This window comes from Mesoplodon bidens (assembly GCF_964165515.1).
Source record: "Mesoplodon bidens genome assembly, chromosome: 3".
NCBI lineage: Eukaryota > Metazoa > Chordata > Mammalia > Artiodactyla > Ziphiidae > Mesoplodon > Mesoplodon bidens.
The window spans coordinates 79224942-79251060 of NC_138178.1; the positions used below are offsets into that span (position 1 = coordinate 79224942).

The window sequence follows — 26119 nt, forward strand, 5'->3', positions numbered from 1 at the left end:
TGAAAATCATTATTACAACTAAGATTGATGGTTTAAAATATACTTAAATTTTAATAATATCATCCTAATTTGTGAAAAGAGAATAGAGATATAATATTCATTTGCATCCTTTCATTATAAAATGTTCCACCACATTCCACCATCAATCAACAAAAATGTATCAGATATTTCTTATTTTCTTAAAGGAAAACATCCATATCTGTTTTTCACCCATAACTGACATGAAAGGATGATCCCCACCCCCCCAAACACTGTAAAGCAATTGTGAACTCATTGATAATCTTAAAAGAACAGATGATTCAAGTCCTATTTCTGACAGCTGAGTTAAAAACAAACCAACCCACAATGCAGGCATCACAATGCAGTCTCTTTATGATAGCAATAGGCAGGTTTTTTTTTATTACATGCCCTTATGATTCTTTCTTCCTGATGTTACTAGTAAATGCTGAAATATTCTACCTAAGTGATTGTTGGGCTGGAAAAAAGAAAAGAAACTCTAATGCAAGTATTTATACCTTCTGCAATGAAAACAAGATATTATTGCCTTGCGTGACCTTTCCTAAATATGAGATACAGCATTTTACACAATAGTTTCTTGGTTCACGCTTCAATTACTGACCTTTACTGTGTAGAAAATTAATGCAATTTCCATTGTAATCCATCCGTACAAATAAGGTCCACATAGAAGAATTCCACATATGGAATCTAATACAAATAGGAAATGTCAGCTGATTGCTGTTGGCTGAACGTAGCCGTTATCTGTTTTTTCTGGGGTCCCCGGCAAACTCTACTTGTAACAAGCAATCTCTTGTGTGAAGCAATCAGGTATAAGAAAGAAAAATCTCCTCTCCTCAAAGTTAAGTTTGTACATTTAGTTTCCTAAAAGCCAAAAAACTAGTGACCTGAAAGTTCTACATTGTAAAAGTCCACAAAAAGAAAGGAAGGCAAAACTGTGGAGCCTAATTTGGTTTCTAAAAATGCAGATCATTTTCCATGGACTTTCAACAATGAGAAGAAGCAAGAGGCTATAGTGATGTCATTTTACAACCATCCCCGTTCCAGACAATAAAAAGATGACAGACCCCAGACCATGCCCTGGCCCGTGCATCAGAGACAGGCAGAATATGGGAATGCGTCCATCTCCCAAGGAAGCTGTGCCAAGGGGCCCCAGCATGCTTTCATCTTCCACAGTCGTCCATGATGGTATTTTGTGGGAAGGGGTGCTGGCAATTAAGGAGTGTCACTTTCAAGATGGATTGTTTGGGTAGAAAGGAGTTCCTCTCCTCTTCTGGTTTGGAAGGAGACGGCTGCGTGTTTATAATCTGTAAACAGTTCATCTCTCACTGGGTGTGTTACAGTTCCCAGAAGCCCGTCTGTCATGTCAAACACACAACAGAAGCCAGAAGGGCGCTGTGGGGAAGCCCTTGTAGTCAGCACACTGTGGAGGGCAGTGGCCCGGGGCATGTGTGCTTGAGGGACCCATCCTAGGCATGGAGGCTGCTCTACATGGAGAAGAAATGATGAAGTGTAATAATATATAGGTGGATGTATGTTCCCGAAGTCTTAAAAGTTGAAAACTGCTCTAGTTTACCCATCTCTTAGAGAAGTGAGAGTGAAGAGACGTGCAAAAAGACTGCAAAGTTTGCCAAAATCCTCTCACAATAGAAGGCTTGTGTTCAGCAGAAGAGGCACAAACAGAAGTCAACATTTCATTTCAGACTTATTCCTCTAGAAGTTTCCACAGAAGTATGAAATTGAGGAAGCAAAACAAACATGGCCATGTGGGGCTATTAAAGTCCCTACAAACATACTACAATCAAAGTATCTCAAGAATGGAATTGCCCTGGAGGAGACATGGAGAACCCCAGAGCCAACGTCCTCAGTGTGGGATGGGCTGCCGCATCTGTTGCGTGGAGGGCTGTGCTTGGATGAACGCAAGAGCTCCCAGGCTCATGCATGTAGATGCTGTAGTTCCAACTTAGTTATCCTTGCCCAGAAAAACTTGATGCACAGCCCAAATGGCTCTACCTCCCCAGGCCCCCAGAAAGCCTTTGAAGCACCACAATGCAAGGTTAGATGGTGAAAAACACTGGTCTAGACTTTCATGGCTCAATCTGTTGCCTGACAGTTCATCGACACCACTTTTTCATCCATTGCCTTCTTGTTAGATGTCTCCTTTATCAGATGGTGCAAAGCCCCATGGTCACAATTATCTCTCAAGGGTGGATGACATCCTCCTTCCACGGGGTGGCTCATTTACACAGACTTGGTCCAAGAGAAAGAAATCTTCCTCACTTCCAAACTTTGGTTAATAAAATTGATAATTATGCCTAATGTAGGTTTAAAATAATTTCATTAATACCTGTGTTTCCTTTGGTTAAACACCCCCTCACGCACATAAGCTTAGCTATGACTATTTTTAATGTTCAAGGAGTTACATCACTCAGAAGCCACTCACGTCAATTCATCAAGAAGAAAGTTGCAGGACTTCCCTGGTGGTGCAGTGGTTAAGAATCCGCCTGCCAGTGCAGGGGATACGGGTTCAATCCCTGGTCCAGGAAGATCCCACATGCCATGGAGCAATGAAGCCGGTGCACCACAACTACAGAGCCTGTGCTCTAGAGCCCGCGAGCCAAAACTACTGAAGCCCGTGAGCCTAGAGCCCGTGCTCTGCAACAAAGAGTAGCCCCTGCTCGCTGCAACTAGAGAAAGCCCGCGCGCAGCAACGAAGACCCAAAGCAGCCAATAAATAAATTAATTAATTAATTTTTAAAAAAAAGAAGAAGAAAGTTGCATCATGGGACCTTCATTCTAAAAAGGGTCAATTGCCTTTTAAAAATTATACTTTATTACTTTGCTATTAATGATCATTTTAGCACAACAAATAAGATTTACGTTGTAATCTGCCCAGCATCCTTCAAATGGGCAAAACCATCTGGCTCGCTCAATTAATTTTAAGGCTGTCTGTGTCATGGAGCTAGTGTTTTTAAATTCGCTTCTATTTTCTGGACATTTTAAATTGGATACTTAACTCTTAAGTTTCCCCCGTTCGCCCCTTTCCTCTCCTGTCAGCCTTCTACACACTATCACCCTAGCCCTGCAGACCCATAGGCTCTAGGGGACTGGGCGGCCGTGAAGCTAGTAGCATCTCATTTGGTATTTCACTTTTTTTTTTTTTTCATTTTATTCCAGAAGGTTTGTCTGAAAGTGTAATGACAACAAAAAGCAGCAGATTTGAGAGATTCTCCCAGGAGGAGAGAAAGGACAGATGTACACAGACGTAGAGCTGAAAACGTTGCCAGCAACAGCTGGGCAAGTGACAGGTTCTGAAGCAGGTGACCACCCTGCAGAGTGCAGACATGAGCCTAAAGGAACAGCAATTGCACTTGATTTACTTTTGACTTCCTGGGCTACCTTTCATCTACCTTTCATCCACCAAGGGGAAGGCTAATCTTTGCCTCAAATGACAGGCCTCCTAGAGGGATGCTTCTATAACATTTCAGTTATTCCTTATATTTCGCCCCTTTTCATCCTCATTTTAAAAATCTTAAAAAGGGATATACCCTTTATACATTATGAGAATATCACTATACTGGTTACCCTATAGTAGTAAAAAAATCTATCTATCTATCTATCTATCTATCTATCTATATATATATATATAGTTTGACTCAACCGGCTAGAACACTGAAAGCAGTCATGTTCCCCCTTTGTGTCCTTTCTTGAGCACACCCACCTTGTCATCTTCATCCTCCTCCTCATCTACATCCGTGCTCTCCTGTAAGGAAAATCCATAATTTGTAATAAAACATCAACTGAAATTACCGACTACGAATGAAATGCATACTCATGCTTAAAGTTTTCCTATATCGTTGTAACACTAGTCTTTTTAAAATACACTGTAACTTCTTTAAAAAGGACATTTTTAAAGTTAAGGGATGCCTTGCCAAGGTTGTAAACAATATGCATAATCTACATAAAACTGTTAAGTATAAATAAAGCTATTAGGGGAGTGCCCTTTGAAGGCAGCCAGCTTTAAAAATGCATTGCGGAGTTGTACTATCTGTAAACAGTTTTGTTCTGAGTCTGACAAATGAAGCAGCTGCTGTGTTAAGGCTGAGAACACCATACTCCGTCTGTGCAGGGCTCATTGTTAGAATGACTGCACTTTTCCTCTGGGGCCATTACCGAAACATTAGACAGTATTAAATGCATTAGTCTGAATGTAATCAATCTCAAGAATAAGCTACAGGTTTCTATATGGCATTCTTGTTTTCCTTGGGCTTCGGGGTGGGTGGAGGACAGGTGAGGGAAGGAAACTCAAGGCTCAGATCTGGACTAAAGGGGGGACTGCCTTTAGTTCAGGGGCCCCAGCACCAGCTGTGCTGCACAGAGCCTTGTTCAGATTCATTTAGAGATCTTGGCTAGTTAACAGGTACACTTGAATCACATCACTGCTACATTTAAAAGCTAACACGTATTGGTACACAATCCAATGATTTGGTAGCTTCAAAAGAATGCTGGCGGGGGGGAGCTTCCCTAGTGGCGCAGTGGTTGAGAGTCGGCCTGCCAATGCAGGGGATACAGGTTCGTGCCCCGGTCTGGGAGGATCCTGCATGCCACGGAGCAGCTGGGCTCGTGGGCCATGGATGCTGAGCCTGTGTGTCCGGAGCCTGTGCTCCTCAACGGGAGAGGCCACAACACTGAGAGGCCCGTGTACCGCAAAAAAAAAAAAAAAAAAAAAAGAATGCTGGGTATCAGAAAACCAAGGACTATTTTCCATTTGAACACTTACCTTGCTGCTTAACCTTGCAAAGGTCAGGCATGCTAATTAGATGCCATTGTTCCAATAGAAAAAAGAATGGTCAATATCATGCTTGTATAAGGGAGTAACTCTGAAGTATCCAGACAGTACTCTGCTATCCTCCATAAAACATTGAGCAATTTCTTCAGGGCTGGTACTGTATTACCTCCCAGAATTCCTAGGAGCTCCACCTAGCAGTCTGTGGGATACTTACTGATGCTGGAGAACTAACCTATTCAATGATGGCAACAAGCATGTTTCATAAAAGCACATGGATGAAAATGAATACAATGAAACATGTTATGAGAGGAAAAAACTCTGTAATGTAATTAGGAGTCAGAAGTCTTCATCTTGAGACCAAGTCTTCAGCTGGAGACACTGTTCCAGCACTGTTTTGCTGTGTGACTTTGAGCAAATCACTTTGCCACTCTGAACGTTAGCTTTATGAAGCATGAAATGAAAACAGTAGTTCTTGACTCCTTCATGGTTATGTTACCAAGATTAAATTAGGTAATAAATTAGAAAATGTTTAGTAAATTAAAAAGGTTTCATACACGCACATACACATTTATATGCATACACACACAAGTACACTTATGTACCCATATTTACATACACACAGATATATACATATATATACCTGCCTACAAATACACATGTACACATACACATATATATACACATGCTATAAACATATACATCATATATATACCTGGGAAAATAAAATCTGATTAAAACTGTAAAAATGTTAGTTGCCAGCACTTTTACAACAGATGCTTCTCTGTAAAAATTTCCCTCATCTGTACCTCTGTGAAACTTAGTCCTTACATAAACCTGTACTTTAAAGCTATTTATTTGTTACTTGGTTCTAGCATCTTCAGGCCCCTCATTTATTGATACATGCACATGCTTACTGCACTACACAATCAAAAACCAAACAGAAAAGAATTTGGAATTCATCTGAGGTTTTACTCCTTGCCATAACACTCATTTCCCCCATCCCAAATGAAACCAGAAACATTCCTTAAATATCCATTATCTCAGAGATGATTTTTTTTAAATAATCAGAACATTTATAAGGAAAAATAGGTGAAGATGGTCAGCTTTTGAGTCTTAGAAAACCTAATGTGCAGGTGATTTTTCTAAAGGATGTTATCAAGTCTCAAGACCTTTGATTTTTGTTTTAAAAACTTGGTTCTTGAATCCGGGATGCCAAGATTACATCATAAAGCAAGTCTATAAATACAAGTTCCTTCTAACCCAGAGCAGAAAAAGATTCTATGGGCTAGGATTAGAGGGGAAGAGGAGGGAGAGCTGGAGAAAAATTAAGAAAAGTAAATGCTGGGCGATGTCTTTGAGAAGAGGCCTTGCCTGTGCTTCCTTTAACACCACGGTGAGTTTGAGAATTGCAGGAAAAACTTGGGCACTCAAGAACAGAGGGGCCCATGCCCACGCACTCTCTGATTTCCCTGGGAGTTGGCAAGCCTCAGAGCATCCCCTGAGGCTTCAGACTAGAGGAGAATATTGCACAGGATAATTATATGGAGAGGCCTGAGGCAGCTTTTCAGTTGTGTGTGCCCTGAAGGGGCTCAAGGAGCCACCAAAGGCTTTTCTCTAGTGATTGAGAATCTCATTCCCAGGAACCTTATGGAGAACCAGATGGGCATGAAGACATGTGCTACCCGCATGGAAATGCTGACCAAGAACCAGATGGCTCACTCAGGCTAAGAAGGCAGGCCAAGACTCAGGAACACAAGATGCTCTAGGAAGAAGACTCCAGATTACACATGATAAATATCTTCCCTGTAACATGAATACATGTGCAGTGTTGCTCCTCAAATGCAGTGGACTCAGGTCATGATTTGGTGGTGGTGGTTTACTGCTAACACATTTTTTCTTTAGTTAAATGTCAGAATTATTGGAATCTTTGCTCACCTGGCTGTCCTGGATGCTGCCAACCTTCCCCCTCGTAGGTCCGATGAAATTGTAGACAAAGAGGAGCGATAATGCCAGTGGGATCATGTACAGTTCAAAATTCCAGACAGTGACTAAGAACACCTGATTGGAAGACACAGACCAAATGACTACTTGAAACAACAGTATGGGAGCAATCTTCAATTCCTATTCATTGACTTAAGGAGATTAAACCCAGGACTCTCTATATAGTTCCAAATAGGTTAAAACACACACACACAAACACACACACACACACACACACAAAGATACACACATGATGACTAACACAGCTTTAGAACTGGTAGCAGAATAAGGAAGACAGAGAAATGAGTTGGCCTGTCACACTCTGGAACAGAGTTCCCATATTTGGAAAACTCATTACCCTATCAACCTTATTCAGAGTTTTTTGCTGCTGGATTCAATGTACCAGAATTTAGGAGAAGTAGTGTGGAAAATCCAAAAGTCATGAAGAGGCTGGCCACAGGCCAAATTTTGCCAACACTGAGGTGTATCTGAACTAGAAAGAATGATTACTTTTCAAAGAGGCTGCCAATGCTGAAAAATTCAAATATCTTGGATAAAACCTTCAGTTTTCGGCGGAGATCACCTTCCTCCCCACGGATACACCACAAATACAGCTACACGTGGAACAACTCCTACAGAACACCTACTGAACGCTGGCAGAAGACCCCAGACCTCCCAAAAGGCAAGAAACTCCCCACATACCTGGGTAGGGCAAAGCGGAGAGATTCCCGCACAGAGGAGCGGTGCCGAGCGGCACTCACCCGCCCGAGAGGCTTGTCTGCTCGCCCGCCGGGGCGGGCGGCGCTGGAAGCTGAGGCTCGGGCTTCGGTCAGAGCGCAGGGAGAGGACTGGGGCTGGCGGCGAGAACTCAGCCTGAAGGGGGCTAATGTGCCACAGCTAGCCGGGAGGGAGTCCGGGAAAACTCTGGAGCTGCCGAAGAGGCAAGAGACTTTTTCTTCCCTCTTGGTTTCCTGGCGCGCGAGGAGAGGGGATTAAGAGCGCTGTTTAAAGGGGCTCCACAGACGGGCGCGAGTCGCAGCTGAAAGCGCAGAGCCCAGAGACGGGCGTGGGACGCTGGGGCTGCTGCTGCCGCCGCCAAGAAGCCTGTGTGCGACTGCAGGTCACTGTCCACACCGCCCTTCCGGGAGCCTGTGCAGCCCGCCACTGCCGGGGTCCCGGGATCCAGGGGCGGCTTCCCTGGGAGAATGCACGGCGCGCCTCGGGCTGGTGCAACGTCACGCCGGCCTCTGCCGATGCAGGCTCGCCCCGCACTCCGTGCCCCTCCCTCCCGCCCGGCCTGAGTGAGCCAGAGTCACCAAAGAGGCTGCTCCTTTAACCCTGTCCTGACTGAGCGAAGAACAGACGCCCTCCGGCGACCTACACGCAGAGGCGGGGCCAAATCCAAAGCTGAGACCCAGGAGCTGTGAGAACAAAGAAGAGAGAGGGAAACCTCTCCCAGCAGCCTCAGAAGCAGCGGATTAAAGCTCCACAATCAACTTGATGGACCCTGCATCTGTGGAATACATGAATAGACAACACATCATCCCAAATTGAGGAGCCAGGAGTCAGTGCTGTGCCTCTGAGGTGGGAGAGCCAACTTCAGGACACTGGTCCACAAGAGACCTCCCAGCTCCACATAATATCAAACGGTGAAAATCTTCCAGAGATCTCCATCTCAACACCAGCACCCAGCTTCACTCAACGACCAGCAAGCTACAGTGCTGGACACCCTATGCCAAACAACTAGCAAGACAGGAACACAATGCCACCCATTAGCAGAGAGGTGGCGTAAAATCATAAAAAGTCCGCAGACACCCCAAAACACACCACCAGACGTGGACCTGCCCACCAGAAAGACAAGATCCAGCCTCATCCACCAGAACACAGGCACTAGTCCCCTCCACCAGGAAGCCTATACAACCCACTAAACCAACCTTAGCCACTGGGGACAGACACCAAAAACAACGGGAACTACGAACCTGCAGCCTGCAAAAAGGAGACCCCAAACACAGTAACATAAGCAAAATGAGAAGACAGAAAAACACACAGCAGGAAAAGGAGGAAGATAAAAACCCACCAGACCTAACAAATGAAGAGGTAATAGGCAGTCTACCTGAAAAAGAATTCAGAATAATGATGGTAAAGATGATCCAAGATTCTATTTCCAAGATCCAAAATCTTGGAAATAGAATAGACAAAATGCAAGAAACAGTTAACAAGGACCTAGAAGAACTAAAGATGAATCAAGCATCGATTAAAAACACAATACATGAAATAAAAAATACTCTAGATGGGATCAATAGCAGAATAACTGAGGCAGAAGAACGGATAAGTGAGGTGGAAGATAAAATAGTGGAAATAACTGCTGCAGAGCAAAATAAAGAAAAAAGAATGAAAAGAACAGAGGACAGTCTCAGAGACCTCTGGGACAACATTAAACGCACCAACATTCGAATTATAGGGGTTCCAGAAGAAGAAGAGAAAAAGAAAGGGACTGAGAAAATATTTGAAGAGATTATAGTTGAAAACTTCCCTAATATGGGAAAGGAAATAGTTAATCAAGTCCAGGAGGCACAGAGAGTCCCATACAGAATAAATCCAAGGAGAAATACGCCAAGACACATATTAATCAAACTGTAAAAAATTAAACACAAAGAAATCATATTAAAAGCAGCAAGGAAAAAACAACAAATAACACACAAGGGAATCCCCATCAGGATAACAGCTGATCTTTCAGCAGAAACTCTACAAGCCAGAAGGGAGTGGCAGGACATAATTAAAGTGATGAAGGAGAAAAACCTGCAACCAAGATTACTCTACACAGCAAGGATCTCATTCAGATTTGATGGAGAAATTAAAACGTTTACAGACAAGCAAAAGCTGAGAGAGTTCAGCACCACCAAACCAGCTTTCCAACAAATACTAAAGGAACTTCTCTAGGCAAGAAACACAACAGAAGGAAAAGACCTACAATAACAAACACAAAACAATTGAGAAAATGGGAATAGGAACATACATATCAATAATTACCTTAAATGTAAATGGATTAAATGCTCCCACCTAAAGACACAGATTGGCTGAATGGATACAAAAACAAGACCCGTATATGTGCTGTCTACAAGAGACCCACTGCAGACCTAGAGACACATACAGACTGAAAGTAAGGGGATGGAAAAAGATATTCCATGCAAATGGAAATCAAAAGAAAGCTGGAGTAGCAATTTTCATATCAGACAAAATAGACTTTAAAATAAAGACTATTAGAAGAGACAAAGAAGGACACTACATAATGATCAAGGGATCGATCCAAGAAGAAGATATAACAATTGTAAATATTTATGCACCCAACATAGGAGCACCTCAATACATAAGGCAAATACTAACAGCCATAAAAGGAGAAATCGACAGTAACACAATCATAGTAGGGGACTTTAACACCCCACTTTCACCAATGGACAGATCATCCAAAATGAAAATAAATAAGGAAACACAAGCTTTAAATGATACATTAAACAAGATGGACTTAATTGATATTTATAGGACATTCCATCCAAAAACAACAGAATACACATTTTTCTCAAGTGCTCATGGAACATTCTCCAGGATAGATCATATCTTGGGTCACAAATCAAGCCTTGGTAAACTTAAGAAAATTGAAATTGTATCAAGTATCTTTTCCGACCACAATGCTATGAGACTAGATATCAGTTACAGGAAAAGAGCTGTAAAAAATACAAACACATGGAGGCTAAACAATACACTACTTAATAATGAAGTGATCACTGAAGAAATCAAAGAGGAAATTACAAAATACCTAGAAACAAATGACAATGGAGACACGACGACCCAAAACCTATGGGATGCAGCAAAAGCAGTTCTAAGAGGGAAGTTTATAGCAATACAATCCCACCTTAAGAAACAGGAAACATCTCGAATAAACAACCTAACCTTGCACCTAAAGCAATTAGAGAAAGAAGAACAAAAACATCCCAAAGTTAGCAGAAGGAAAGAAATCATAAAAATCAGATCAGAAATAAATGAAAAAGAAAGGAAGGAAACGATAGCAAAGATCAATAAAACTAAAAGCTGGTTCTTTGAGAAGATAAACAAAATTGATAAACCATTAGCCAGACTCATCAAGAAAAGAAGGGAGAAGACTCAAATCAATAGAATTAGAAATGAAAAAGGAGAAGTAACAACTGACACTGCAGAAATACAGAATATCATGAGAGATTACTATAAGCAACTCTATGCCAATAAAATGGACAATCTGGAAGAAATGGACAAATTCTTAGAAATGCACAACCTTCTGAGACTGAACCAGGAAGAAATAGATAATATGAACAGACCAGTCACAAGCAATGAAATTGAAACTGTGATAAAAAATCTTCCAACAAACAAAAGCCCAGGACCAGATGGCTTCACAGGCGAATTCTATCAATCATTTAGAGAAGAGCTAACACCTATCCTTCTCAAACTCTTCCAAAATATAGCAGAGGGAGGAACACTCCCAAACTCATTCTACGAGGCCACCATCACCTTGATACCAAAACCAGACAAAGATGTCACAAAGAAAGAAAACTACAGGCCAATATCACTGATGAACATAGATGCAAAAATCCTCAACAAAATACAAGCAAACAGAATCCAACAGCACATTAAAAGGATCATACACCATGATCAAGTGGGGTTTATTCCAGGAATGCAAGGATTCTTCAATATATGCAAATCAATCAACGTGATACACCATATTAACAAACTGAAGGAGAAAAACCATATGATCATCTCAATAGATGCAGAGAAAGCTTTCGACAAAATTCAACACCCATTTATGATAAAAACCCTGCAGAAAGTAGGCATAGAGGGAACTTTCCTCAACATCATAAAGGCCATATATGACAAACCCACAGCCAGCATCATCCTCAATGGTGAAAAACTGAAACCATTTCCACTAAGATCAGGAACAAGACAAGGTTGCCCACTCTCACCACTCTTATTCAACCTAGTTTTGGAAGTTTTTGCCACAGCAATCAGAGAAGAAAAGGAAATAAAAGGAATCCAAATCGGAAAAGAAGTAAAGCTGTCACTGTTTGCAGATGACATGATACTATACATAGAGAATCCTAAAGATGCTACCAGAAAACTACTAGAGCTAATCAGTGAATTTGGTAAAGTTGCAGGATACAAAATTAATGCACAGAAATCTCTGGCATTCCTATATACTAATGATGAAAAATCTGAAAGTGGAATCAAGGAAACACTCCCATTTACCATTGCAACAAAAAGAATAAAACATCTAGGAATAAACCTACCTAAGGAGACAAAAGACCTGTATGCAGAAAATTATAAGACACTGATGAAAGAAATTAAAGATGATACAAATAGATGGAGAGATGTACCATGTTCTTGGATTGGAAGAATCAACATTGTGAAAATGACTCTACTACCCAAAGCAATCTACAGATTCAATGCAATCCCTATCAAACTACCACTGGCATTTTTCACAGAAAGAGAACAAAAAATTTCACAATTTGTATGGAAACACAAAAGACCCCGAATAGCCAAAGCAATCTTGAGAACGAAAAATGGAGCTGGAGGAATCAGGCTCCCTGACTTCAGACTATACTACAAAGCTACAGTAATCAAGACAGTATGGTACTGGCACAAAAACAGAAAGATAGATAAATGGAACAGGATAGAAAGCCCAGAGATAAACCCACGGACATATGGTCACCTTATCTTTGATAAAGGAGGCAGGAATGTACAGTGGAGAAAGGACAGTCTCTTCAATAAGTGGTGCTGGGAATACTGGACAGGGACATGTAAAAGTATGAGATTAGATCACTCCCTAACACCATACACAAAAATAAGCTGAAAATGGATTAAAGACCTAAATGTAAGGCCAGACACTATCAAACTCTTAGAGGAAAACATAGGCAGAACACTCTATGACATAAATCACAGCAAGATCCTTTTTGACCCACCTCCTAGAGAAATGTAAATAAAGACAAAAATAAACACATGGGACCTAATGAAACTTAAAAGCTTTTGCACAGCAAAGGAAACCATAAACAAGACCAAAAGACAAGCCTCAGAATGGGAGAAAATATTTGCAAATGAAGCAACTGACAAAGGATTAATCTCCACAATTTATAAGCAGCTCAGGCAGCTCAATAACAAAAAAACAAACAACCCAATCCAAAAATGGGCAGAAGACCTAAATAGACATTTCTCCACAGAAGATATACAGACTGCCAACAAACACATGAAAGGATGCTCAACATCTTTACTCATTAGAGAAATGCAAATCAAAACTACAATGAGATATCATCTCACACCAGTCAGAATGGCCAGCATCAAAAAATCTAGAAACAATAAATGCTGGAGAGGGTGTGGAAAAAAGGGAACACTCTTGCACTGCTGGTGGGAATGTGAATTGGTACAGCCACTATGGAGAACGGTATGGAGGTTCCTTAAAAAACTACAAATAGAACTACCATATGACCCAGCAATCCCACTACTGGGCATATACCCTGAGAAAACCATAATTCAAAAAGAGACATTTACCAAAATGTTCATAGCAGCCCTATTTACAATAGTCCGGAGATGGAAACAACCTAAGTGTCCATCATCAGATGAATGGGTAAAGAAGATGTGGCACATATATACAATGGAATATTACTCAGCCATAAAAAGAAATGAAATTGAGCTATTTGTAATGAGGTGGATGGACCTAGAGTCTGTCATACAGAGTGAAGTAAGTCAGAAAGCGAAAGACAAATACTGTATGCTGACACATATATATGGAATTTACGAAAAAAAATGTCATGAAGAACATAGGGGTAAGACAGGAATAAAGACACAGACCTACTAGAGAATGGACTTGAGGATATGGGGAGGGGGAAGGGTAAGCTGTGACAAAGTGAAAGAGTGGCATGGACATATATACACTACCAAATGTAAGGTAGATAGCTAGTGGGAAGCAGCTGCATAGCACAGGGAGATCAGCTCGGTGCTTTGTGACCGCCTGGAGGGGTGGGATAGGGAGGGTGGGAGGGAGACGCAAAAGGGAGGGGATATGGGAACTCATGTATAACTGATTAAATTTGTTATAAAGCAAAAAAAAATGTAATTAAAAAAAAAACCTTCAGTTTTCTGAAGTCTCTTTAAAACAATTTTTTAAAATTTTATTGAAGTATACTTGATTTACAATGTTGTGTTAATTTCTGCTGTACAGCAAAGTGACTCAGTTATATATATTTATATATATATGTATATATTCTTTTTCATATTCTTTTCCATTATGGTTTGTCACAGAATGCTGAATATAGTTCCCTGTGCTATACAGTAGGACCTTGTTGTTTATCCATAAAAATCTTAAAATCTTCCCATTTTGAGGCTACATGGCCACAAGAAGATGATTATCAGTGTGAATCTTTGACACTTGAAGAGACATAAGGTTTATATTAGAAAAAACATAAACAGTATCAAAATGTTGAGATCATTCTGGAATTTTTTTGTTCAATACTATGTTTTATAGATCTATTGATGGTGTTATGTATAAATCATGTATATTCATTTTACCTGATCTATAGTTCCCCATTCCAATGAATGTTCTGCAATTTTTCCATTATACTCTCTTATCAATGAAAACTTAGGTTGAAACAGTGGCTTGTTTTTTAACATAGTCAAACATATTAATCTTTGACTTTAGCATTTCTTCCATTTAATATTCAATGTTCTACTTAAGAAATCATATGCTACCCTGAGGTGATAAAGCAATTGCCTTGTGTTTTCTTCCAATAGATAATTGTGTGTGTGGGTGTATGTGTGCATGTGCGTATTCCTTATTTTGTCTCAAATGCTTTTAGGTTTATCGTTGGAAACAAGCATCCGATTTGAACTCCATCCTCACAGATAGCCAACTTTTATTTTTATTTCATTTTTTAAATTGAAGTATAGTTGATTTACAACGTTGTATTAGTTTCAGGTGTACAGCAAAGTGATTCAGTTATACACACATATATATCTTTTTTTCAGATTCTTTTCCCTTATTGGTTATTACAAAATATTGAATAGAGTCAACTTTCAGAATTAGATTACTGAAGGGATCCATACTTTGCTCACTGATCTACATGCCCACCTCTGTCACACATCAGCTTCCCACATGACTGTGTTGGTTGTTTATGGACCCTCTCATCCCTTCCACTGATATATTATTGTTCTTTCACCAAGACCATGTTGTTAAACAGCAGTTTAGTAACCAGATGATATCTGAGTGGGTAAGTCCCAATTACTTCACTTTCAAAATTATCTCGGATCGTCCTTTGCCCTTTATCCTTCCACATGTATTTAAAAATCAATTTGCAACATTCTATAAAATTACTGGTGAAATTTTTATTGAGATAGCCTTTCATGTATATGTCAATTCAGAGAGAGCTGAAATCCTGACATTGACCTTCTGAATTATAAGGACTGCTTATTTCTCCATATACTCAGGACTTCTTTTATGTATCTCAAAATATCTTTTTTACTTTCACCATAATGATTTTGCGTATGTTTTGTTATTTTTTGTAAGTAACTCAACACTTTTGATACTATTACAAATGGGGTCATTTTCAAATACATATACTTTAGTTGGTTACTTCTAGGTATAGGAACATTGATTTATATGTTGTTCCCATTATTTCTGAGCCCTCTTATTGCTTGTTATGAGATTGCAAATGTATCATTTTGGAGATGTGGTTTGGAAAATCATATAAACTGCAAATCATGACATTTTTCTTTAGCCTCCCAGTCTATACATTATATTTTGTTTTAGTGCTAAACCTCTATACATTTTTTAATAAGTACAGAATTTCTGAAATACTTTTTGATTCAATGCAAATTATTACACTGTTGATGTCTTCCAGTCTATTAATTTGGTGTGCTTTATCAACTTTCTTTTATTTATTATTTCATAATATATATATTTTCCTATAATTTCCTAGCTTTTCAAAGCTTTCTTTTTCTTTTACTTTTTTGTCTTGTTTTGTTTTATTATGAACAACATAGAGAAAAGTAGAGAAAACAGTACAGCAACTTCTCTACTATGTAAAACTAGTGATTTTCCTTATTGTTACTTATTTCCCTTTCCCTGTTCTTAAAGTTCTTTTAGGATTAGAGGTTTTAACTGTGTTCTAAAGGATTACTATTTCTTAATGTGTATCTACTGGATAAGTGGGGTTTTACTGTTCTTTTAAATTTCTAAATATAATTTCAAGTAAAAAGAGGCTGACCTAAAACTATTGAGAAAAAATAGGAAACAACATATTTTTGATTTATTTTCATCATCAACTATTTATAAAATGTCTTCAACAAAATTACTTGTACATCAACCAATACTAGAGGGACAGCTGTGTTAGACAAACACCTCATTTGCCATAATATTTGCCTCCACCAGGTATAGGTAAGTAAGCCCAGCGTGTTTTACAAAAAAAAAAAAAAAAAAAGAGCCACATTTAAATATCACATTCAAAGGGCCTGAAACTCTTTTAGAGTGAGAGACTAGTACCTTCAGAAACATTTTAAAAATCAATGCCTAATTCCTACTTCTGTAATAAAGGATTAATTTCCTAGCAACAACTTCTAGCAAAAACAAATAGAAAACCTTGGCAGAGAGGGGAGACTAATTATCTGAGAGTCTGAAACAAAGTTATTTAATTTTGCAGGGGAGTTGAAACCTTGGGAAAAGAACTCAGATCTGCATGGAGTCACTTTAACGTTTCTTGCACCTTTGACTCAAGAGCAGCTGCAGACACAGAGATGGTACCAGTTGGTACTCAAGAGAAAAATTTGCCATCTTTCTGAACGAAGGATATAGGCAAAAGGGTCAGTGACAATTAGGGCCACCAGAGAGTGTACAAACACATGGAAGGAGAGAGTGAGCAAAAGAAAATCCCAAATTCTGTATGTGAACTCTGCTATGGTCTGTACCACACACATGGGGCAGACTCAAAGCAGTGTCTGAATTGGGATCAAAGCTGCCACCCACAGCAGGTGTGACCAAATGTGCAATTTGAGTCTAACAGGATTAATCCCTAGAGCAATCACTAAAGAACAAGCAGAGAAGAATAGATAAAAAGTCAACAGATGAATTAAAATGGAATTCTAAAAGGTAAGAAAAGGGAACTAGGAATAAGAAACATAGTAGACAAATATAAAACTAATAAAATGTTAACCTAAATTCAACATATCAATAACTACATTGAAAGTTAATAGAATAAACATTGCAAGCATAAAAGGTAGAGATGAGAATAAAATGAATAACTCTATGGCAAAAACTTTGACCACTTAAACAAAGGAAAAATTTATTGAAAAATGCAACTTAACAAAATTGAACAAATGTCCCCACCAAGATAAATTCAGGTTCAAATGTTTTTACTGTTGAATTCTATCAAACATTCAAAGAAAAAAGAACATCATGTTGGAGGGAACACTTCACAACCAATTTTATGAAGCCAGTGTTACCCTGATACCAAAACCTGACAAAGCCATTACAACAAAATAAATTACAGGCAAATATTCAACAGGAACAAAGATGCAAAAATCCTTAAGAAAATAATAGCGAACCAAATCAAGAAATATATGAAAAATATATACTACAGTGTGACCAAGTAGAATAAGTTCCAAGAATGTAAGATTAGTTTCACATTAAAAAACAATGTAATTCACCACACTGACAGAAAGGAGAAAAAAACACTTGATTATTTCAATAGATGTGGAAAAAAATATCGACAAAAAATTCAACACTATTAATAAACAATGAATAGAAGGAATTTCCTCAATCTGATAAAGGACACTTACAAAAATCTTACATTTATCATATTTGATCATATTTGGCTATAGTTTGTTATATGTAAATTATGCTTTGAGAAGTTGCTTTTAAAAAAATCAACACTTGCTAAGAAGGAAACTACTTAGGCATGCAACCCCATGAATAAATCTCAAAAACACAATGAGAGAAAGAAGCCTTATACAAAAAAGAGCACATACTGTATGCCATTTAGATGAAGTTCTAGAACAGACAAAATGATTCTATGATGGAGAAAACTGCATGATTTCCTTCTAAAATTAGAAACAAGGTAGGGATGTCTGCTCTCACTACTCCTATTCAGTATTGGACTGAATGTCGTAATCATTGCAATGAAGGAAAATAAATGAAATAGTATCAGAAAGAAGGAAAGCAAAACTGTCTCTTTTTATTGATGACCTGACTTTTTACATAGAAAATCCTAAGGAATCTATAAACCAAATCCTAGAAATAACAAATCCAGCAGTGACAGGGTATAAAGTTACTTTTAAAAATCAATTATATTTTTAAAACTAGCAGCAAAAATCTGGAAAATAAAATTTAAGATTTTCCATTTATAGTAGAACCAAAGCCCATAAAATACATGGGAATAAAATTCACAAAACGTGAGCAACATCTCTTCACTGGAAATTATAAAATATTACTGAGGAACATTACAGAATACAGAAAGAAGTGGACAGAAATGCCACTAGTTCATGGATTATAAGACTCAATATTGTTAAGATGGCAGTTCTTCACAAATTGATCCACAGATGAAAGCAATCCCAATTTTGTAGAAATTGACAAGCTGATTCTGAATATTATATTGAAATGTAAATAACATAGAATAGTCAAAGCAATTTTAAAAAATAAAGCTTATACTACTTAATTTAGTTTACTATAAAGCTATAGTAATGGAACAGAAAATAGAATCCACATATATGTAATTAACTGATCTCTAAGAAAGTTGCCAAGGTAATTCAGTGGGAGAAATGAGAGTCTTTTCAACAAATGGCTCTGAAACAACTGGATATATGTGTGGGGAAAAAAAAAGTCACTAATCCTTACCACTTACCATATATAGAAATTAAATAAATCATAATATCTAAAAGTAAATACTAAAATTTCAACACTTCTAGAATGCACATATGAGAAAACCTTTGGCATAGGGGAGGGTAGGCCAAAGATTTCTTAGGACAAAAAAGCACAACAAAATAACGTAAATAAAAGAAAAAGGAAACTTCATTGAAATTATTCTTCCTTTGCTCTTTGGAAGACACAATTAAGAAATGAAAAGAAAAGTCACAAAATGGGAGAAAACATTTTCTATACATATACTGAAAGAGAACATGTATCTGGAATATATAAAGAATTCTTACAACTTAGTAAGAAGACAACTCAATAAAGATTGGTGAAATATTTGATCAGACTCTTCACACACACAAATCTATATGAATATCTAAAAGCACGTAGAAAGACATCCAACTTGATTAACCATCAGGAAAATGCAAATAACTCCTATGAAATAGCACATATTAGAAAGGCTAAAATTAAAAAAAAAAAAACCTGACAAGATATAAAGTGTTGACAATGTGGAACAACTGGAGGTCTTATACACTCCTGGTAGGAATACAGAATGATAACTGATTTGGGAAACCACATGGCAGTTTTTCAAAAAGTTGAGCATACACTTCTGTAATTCAAGCCCTCCTACTCCTAGATATTTAACATATGACCCAGAGACTTGCGCACAAATGTTCAGAACATAGCAGCTTCATTCCAAATAAAAACAACAAAACTGGCAACAGCCCAAATGTCCACCAACAAGTGAATATAATATATCCATTCAAGGGAACAACTACTCAGAATTAAAACATAACCAACTATAAAATGTCAGAATCAGTGAAGCCTGCTTGATTTCTCTGACACCAAGGAAGCTTCTCACCCCACCACGCAGGTTTCCCTATGTTCCATGATGCAGACGCAATAGTGACTCCATCTGAACCTTCCCCAAAAACGTAACTTTAAGAAATTACCTCAAATCTTCAGCTTACAAATATTTCTTCACTTTCTACCCCAAAATGAGTTTGCCATAATTTTTATGAAATTAGATATGAAGAATATAAGCATATCTATAGATATGAAGAATATAAGCATGCCAAGTCTATATGAAGAATATAAGCATGCCAAATCATGAGGAAAAATGATTCATAAAGACACTTGCATTTTCCTGGGGGAAAACCTAAAAACAGAAATACTGTCTTAGGGAGTCAGCAGTTCCAAGGTAGCTGTGATTGAGGAACTTAGTCAGCATTGCCATAGACGAACATATCTCTTGAATGAATCCTCTAGGTATTGTTTCTTTAGGTAGGGCTGAGAAATATATTATCTTATGTCACAAAGAGTTTTAAAGAACAAATCAGGGTACATTTTTCTCAGGTTTCATTATGAAGTGGTTGATAAAACTGACCAACCAATTATTAAATATCTTCTATCCATCCAAGAGGATGCCTCACTATAAAGTAGTTAACTTGGAATACCAAATACAATAGCATGGCTATTTTCCCAAATACTTCAGGATTTACTCATTTAAGATTATCTTAAAATTTGTCCTTCTGTCCCTTGAGAGTAGATTTAAGACTAGGAAATAGCTCAATTAAATGAAATCAAGTCTCTGAATAACTCAGAAACATTGTATTTGTTAAAACAAATGAAACAAACATACAAAGTGTGATTATATAGATTAGCATTTGCCATTTGTGACCTACACATTGTTCATAATGTTTAAAAGAAATTGAACAATGGAATCAAGATCCTCATTTAAATATATATATATATATATATATATATATTTATATACACACACACACATATATATATATATATATTATGGTAGGGGTATTCATACAAAATCATGGATTATTTTATGTTTGTTCTCATAAATAGCTAAGGATGCCACAGAAATTTGGGGAGCCACTCAATATGATCATTATTCAGAGTATAACTTCGACCCAACATTGGTCAGATTAACTAGGTGATCTCAAATTGCTACTCTACTTTGTAGTAGAATGATATAACTTAAGATAGCATATAAACATTAAGCATGTAATAACAAAATTAAATGTTCACTTGTGGTAGAAAATCTTTGAGAAACTTCTATATCAAGTTTCAGCTATTGGAAAATCTACTCTCTGTTTTAAGTTACCCATTCCTATATCCCTAAGTAAATGCTGAATTTTAAGGAATAGAATAAAGAAGTCAAGATTTACCTCATAAAGTCAATTAAGGCTTAAGATAAAATTATTATAAAAGTGGAACTGATTATTTTAGAAGAAAAACAGACGAAAATTAACCAAACATCTACCTTCCTTACTAGACTCCTGGGTTAAAATTGTATGGAGAAACAGCATCTCAAGACGCACAAAGGAAGGGCTAGTTGATTTAGTTTGGTTAAGGCACTGCTGCTTTAAAGCCCAGTGACTTTGAATGAATATTCAAGGGGTTGGAAGATGTTTCGTTTGGAAAATACTGAAGAGGGGCCTAACTTTCTGTGAAAACCACTGGTGTGGCCCCTATGACAAAGAAAATGAGAAAGAGAAGCACACACACACCTTTCAGAATATTGTGAAAATCGGTTCTTTTGTTACACTAAAGATTAAATCTAGACATTTGAGAACAGTGTCTCTTGAAATAATCAGTCTTTATGAACAACCATCCTGTATGTGTCAGGCCCAGATTGGGGGGAGATTCACACACACATGATTATTTTAGAATAAAGGTATTGAGTACTGTGAAACAAACTATGCTAGTTCTGATCCAAAAAACTCAAGGGTTAAACAAAGAGAAAACAATGCAACAATTTGTTTTTAATTTGACCACATACAAGTTCATTTCTATGACAACAAATCAGTAAGTGTCCCCTTCTCAATAAAGTATACCTGGATTTATTGTCATTAAAAGAGAAAAACAAAATGCCTTATGTACCACCATAATAAAGTAAAATAATAGAAAACCAAAAAAAAACCCACCTACAGGTCATGTCATGTCCTTTCATCTGAATATTTTCTATTGCTTCCTGGCCTACCTTATGACATTTAGACCTCATAGTTTAACATCTAAGACCTTCCTTGAACTGACTTACATTTGACTATTTCATAAGCCAACACCCACCACACATCCTAGATTCCTAGTCATGTTGCACTATTTGCAGACCCCAAGAGATGAAATGGTGTCCAGGATTTTGCTTCTGAACACACCCTTCTCTCATTTAGGAAGCTATTGCTTGAACAGTTCCTCACTTTGTAGTGTGACACCCCTCACCCCGACCCTGAGCACTAATGCACTAACCCCATCTTTTTGTCGCTGCTTTACTTCATGCATAAAATGATTGTCCTAGCATTTATTGAACACCTACTATGAACCACACTGATTTAGACACAACAGTGAACAAAACCAAGCAACCAACCAACAAACAAAACAGCCTTCATAGAGCTTACATTATATTTGGGGATTAGGGATGAGATTGATACATAAGTAAACTATATATTCTACATCATCAGATGGTAAGAATGGCTATGAGGAGGGTGACGAAAAACACAACAGGAATGTAAGAAAGGGAACACCAGACGATGGGGCTGGGACTGCAATTATAAGTAGAGTGGTTAGAGAAGGGCAATATGTGGGCAAAGCCCTTGGAGAAGTGTGCAAATCTAGGTGAATAGTGTTTCTGGTCAGAAGAACAGCAAATCCAAAGGTCCGGAAATGGGAGTATGCCTAGTACTTTCAAGGAATAGTAAGAACCCCCTTGGCTGATACAGAGTGAGCAAGAGGATTAGAAAGGTAAGAAGTGAGAAAGGAACAGGAGCCAGTCCTAAAGGGCCTAAACCATGGCTCTAAGTTCTTTGGCATTTATTATAAGGGAGTTGTTGAGTTGTCAGAGGATGGTGAGCAGAAGTCGGACATGATCTGACTCCTATTAAAGAGAGATCACTCTGGTACATCACAAGAACATACCATAAAGAGGCAAGGTAAAAGCATAGGTTTCATTTAGAAAGCTATTGCAATGATCCAGGTTAAAGTTAATTGTAGTTTAGAACCATGGTGATGGCAGTGCAATTAGTGAAAAGTGGTCATGTAACTCTATTTAGAAAGTAGACCAAGAGGATTTGTAGACAATTTGAATGAGATGATAAAAATGGAATCATCAAGGATGATACCAAGCTGTGGGGCTTGAAAAACTGGAAGACTGGATTGGTTCATTAATGGAGACAAAAGTCTGTAGAAAGAATAGGTTTGGAGAAGGAGAGTCTGAAGCACCTATTAGATATCCCTGCAGAGAAACAGAGTAGGCAATGGATAGAAGGTTTGGAGTTCAGAAAAGAGGCTAGGGCTAGAGGCACAGATTTGCATATTATCAGCATCCAGATGGTATTTAAAGGTATCAGACTGGATAATTTTAACAAGGAAATAACAGTAGAGAAATGGCCTACAAGTGTAGTGATCCCTAGAAAAGTGCAAATTTATGGGTTGGAGAAGATTAAAAGGAACCAGAAAAGGAGACTGAGGAGCAGTCAGAGCAAAAGAGATACACTGGGAGATTGTGTGCTGTCCTAGAAAACAAGATAAACAAAGAGGAGGGCAACAATACATTTCTAAATAAGATGGTCACTGAAAATTGGTCATTGGTGATTTGAAATGAGCAGCTGACTGGAGTGATAAGACAAAAATCAGATAACAGTGAGTTTAAGAGAGAACAGCAAAACTATAGACAGTGAGTAGAGATAACTCTATGAAACAGTTTGATGTAAAGAAGAGCAGAGAAACAGGGTGGAAGCTGGAAGGGGATGTAGCAACAATACAGGAGAGAGAGGGAGAAAAAAATGATGATGTAGGAGACAGAAGAAAGAATTGGAACAATATTTTTGAAACAGTGGGTAGGAGTAGGAGCCAGTGCACAGATGGAGGGTTGGTCTTCAGAAGCAACAATTCAGTGATTCACAGTTAGAGGAGGGAAAGCAGAGGAGACAGGCATAGATATTGGTAGGGGGATAGGTAGGTATGGTGAGGGCAAGATAGCAGTAGATGGGTACTTGTGTCAACCATGGTCATGATCTGAGTGAGGACAGGGAGAAGGTATTAGAGTTTGAGGACAGAAGAGAAGTTATAAAATAGTCTAGAAGAGAGGAAAAGAGAATGGCTCATAGAAATGTAATATAACTGTCAGGAGGCACTGTATGTTTTTCTCTAGCCATGCTTACCTGAGGTTGCTAATCAAGTATAATGAAGGTAGAGAAGGAAATGAAACTATTTTTAAAATGGACCATGGAATCTGAGCTGGATTACTGGTGAGGAACAATATAAAGTGGAGAGGATAAAATTTAAATGCAATGGCTATGTTAATTAACAAATTATAAACAGCTGAAGAGAAAATTAGTGAACTGAGAAATAATTCCAAAGAAGTTCTTCAGAATGTAGATGAGAGAAACAAAGATACAGATATGTAAGAGGTTAAAAGACATGGAAGATAGAAACAAGAAGGTCTGACATACGTCTGATGGGTGTTGCGGGGGCAAAGGGTTAATGAGAGAACCGGGAAGCAATATATGAAGATACAATGCCTGAGGATTTTCCAGAACTGTTGAAATATACCATATAGGAAGATCCAAAAAACCCATATCAGGATAAATAAAGAAGAATTTAGGCCTAAAAATGTCATGGTAGAACTGAAGAATACTTGGGAAAAAAATAGAAACATTCACAAGCAGCTAGAGAGAAAAGACAATTCAACTGCGAAGAAAAAGCAATTTGAGTGACTTTATATCTCAGTGCAACAAGGGAAACAAGGAGAGAGTAGAATAACTTAAATACATATGCTTTCAGTCTTTCAGTTTAGAAACTTGTACCTAGCAAATTGTCTTAGAAGTAAAACTGAGACTTTTCCAGAAAAGCGTGAGCCAGCAGTGCTTATCACCCAAAGACCCTCATGAAAGTACATATAATAGATTTATTTCAAAGAGAAGGAAAATCGTCCCTGGTAAAAAAGGCTGAACATGAGAATGTATGTGTTCAAAAGCAATGGTAAATGTGTATACCAGTCTAAATAAACATGGACGTATTAAAAAAAAAAAGGTTTAATTTGTGTGTAATGAGACAATCTAGTAGTAAAACAGGGGACAGAAAAAGCTCATAAACTGGGAGAGGTATGGGTTGATTTGAAAAATTCTAAGACACCCTTGTTGTTAAGCCTGTATGTTAAGTAGACATGTAAATTTCAGCTTTTCAGTATGAAGCTGAAGCGTTCTCTCATTCTTTCTGCATAAAACAAAATAAACCACAAAAAAACAAACAGAAACCCCCAAAACAGCTGTGAAAACTGAATAATCTATACAAACTCTGTATGAAGACCTTAAAGGGGAATCAAGGCATCCAGGACCTGAGGGGATAAGATCAAGGATAAGAGACAAATGCAGCGAGGTACATCTTAGTTTGCTATTGCTTTAATTCCTTCAGAGTTTTTTGTTATATTTTGTTTTATTTTTGCCAATTCACTGTGTAAGACAAGTGACTGAGCACACAGGAGCAGTTTAGAGCTCGCTTCAATCTTAATTATCTAGGGAGGTAAAAATTGGAGTGCAGGGGAACTATGGCAGCCAGGACTTGAAGGACGAACGGAATAGCAGAGATACAAGCCTGACATTCTGCATGCATGTCTCCTTGAGAAATTTACTGTTTCCTAAAGCGTGTGAGGTTAGGATGAAAAGTTGAGGCCAAGCAGAAAGTGGGAACTAAAAGTTTTTGGCAATCTCACTGAGTTGGGAAATAAAAACTGGAGGTTAAGGACTCTTAGAAAATAAGGGCTCTAGTAAACACTACAGAATTTTATTAAGACTCCTGAAGCACTAAGTATAGGGGTAAAACCAGAAATAGATCAATCCTCAAAATGCTTGAAATCCTTCCTACCTTGGATCATTTCAATCCCTGACTGGATCATTCTTACTTTCTAGACCCTCACTGCCTCCTCTACATCCTCTCTTGTGGAAAATAACATATTCCATATCCTCTAAAATGCTTTAATAAATCTTATCTGGTATTTGATAAAAAATAACCAGGTATAGTCAGGATTAAAAAACAATGACCAAAAATCAAGAGAAAAACAGACAATGAGAACAAAAAGCTTATTTAGATGTAAGAGTTACCAGTTTTAAATTTTAAAATAGTCATGATTAATATATACATATTTATGCCATAATATATAATATACATATGTGTATATTAATATATACATGAAAATGGATTAAAAAAACATGGAGAATATCAGCAGAGAACTGGGGTCTATGAAATAGAATTCAATGGAAATGGAAAAATTTTTTTAAAAAGGTAAGTGAAATGAAGAGCTCACTAAATGAATTTAATAGCAGAGCAGAAAAGAGAGCATTTGTGATTTGCAGTATTAGTAGAAAATATCTATACTTAAAGCAGATATAAACATGATGACAAAATACGCC

At 37.9% G+C, this 26119-nt stretch overlaps 1 protein-coding gene across 5 annotated transcripts in view; it reads right to left on the reverse strand.

Annotated features, from left to right (window-relative positions):
* MCTP2 (multiple C2 and transmembrane domain containing 2) overlaps window positions 1–26119 on the reverse strand; it is a gene marked incomplete at its 3' end in the record, with an annotated part of 246209 nt that overhangs the window by 31719 nt on the left and 188371 nt on the right. For all 5 annotated transcript variants that reach the window (XM_081228579.1, XM_081228580.1, XM_081228577.1 and 2 more), the window contains 2 exons: window positions 6740–6862; window positions 3737–3778 (listed from right to left, as the gene is read on the reverse strand). In XM_081228579.1, coding sequence (XP_081084705.1) covers window positions 3737–3778; window positions 6740–6862 — 165 coding nt within the window. The remainder of the gene's footprint in view (window positions 1–3736; window positions 3779–6739; window positions 6863–26119) is intronic.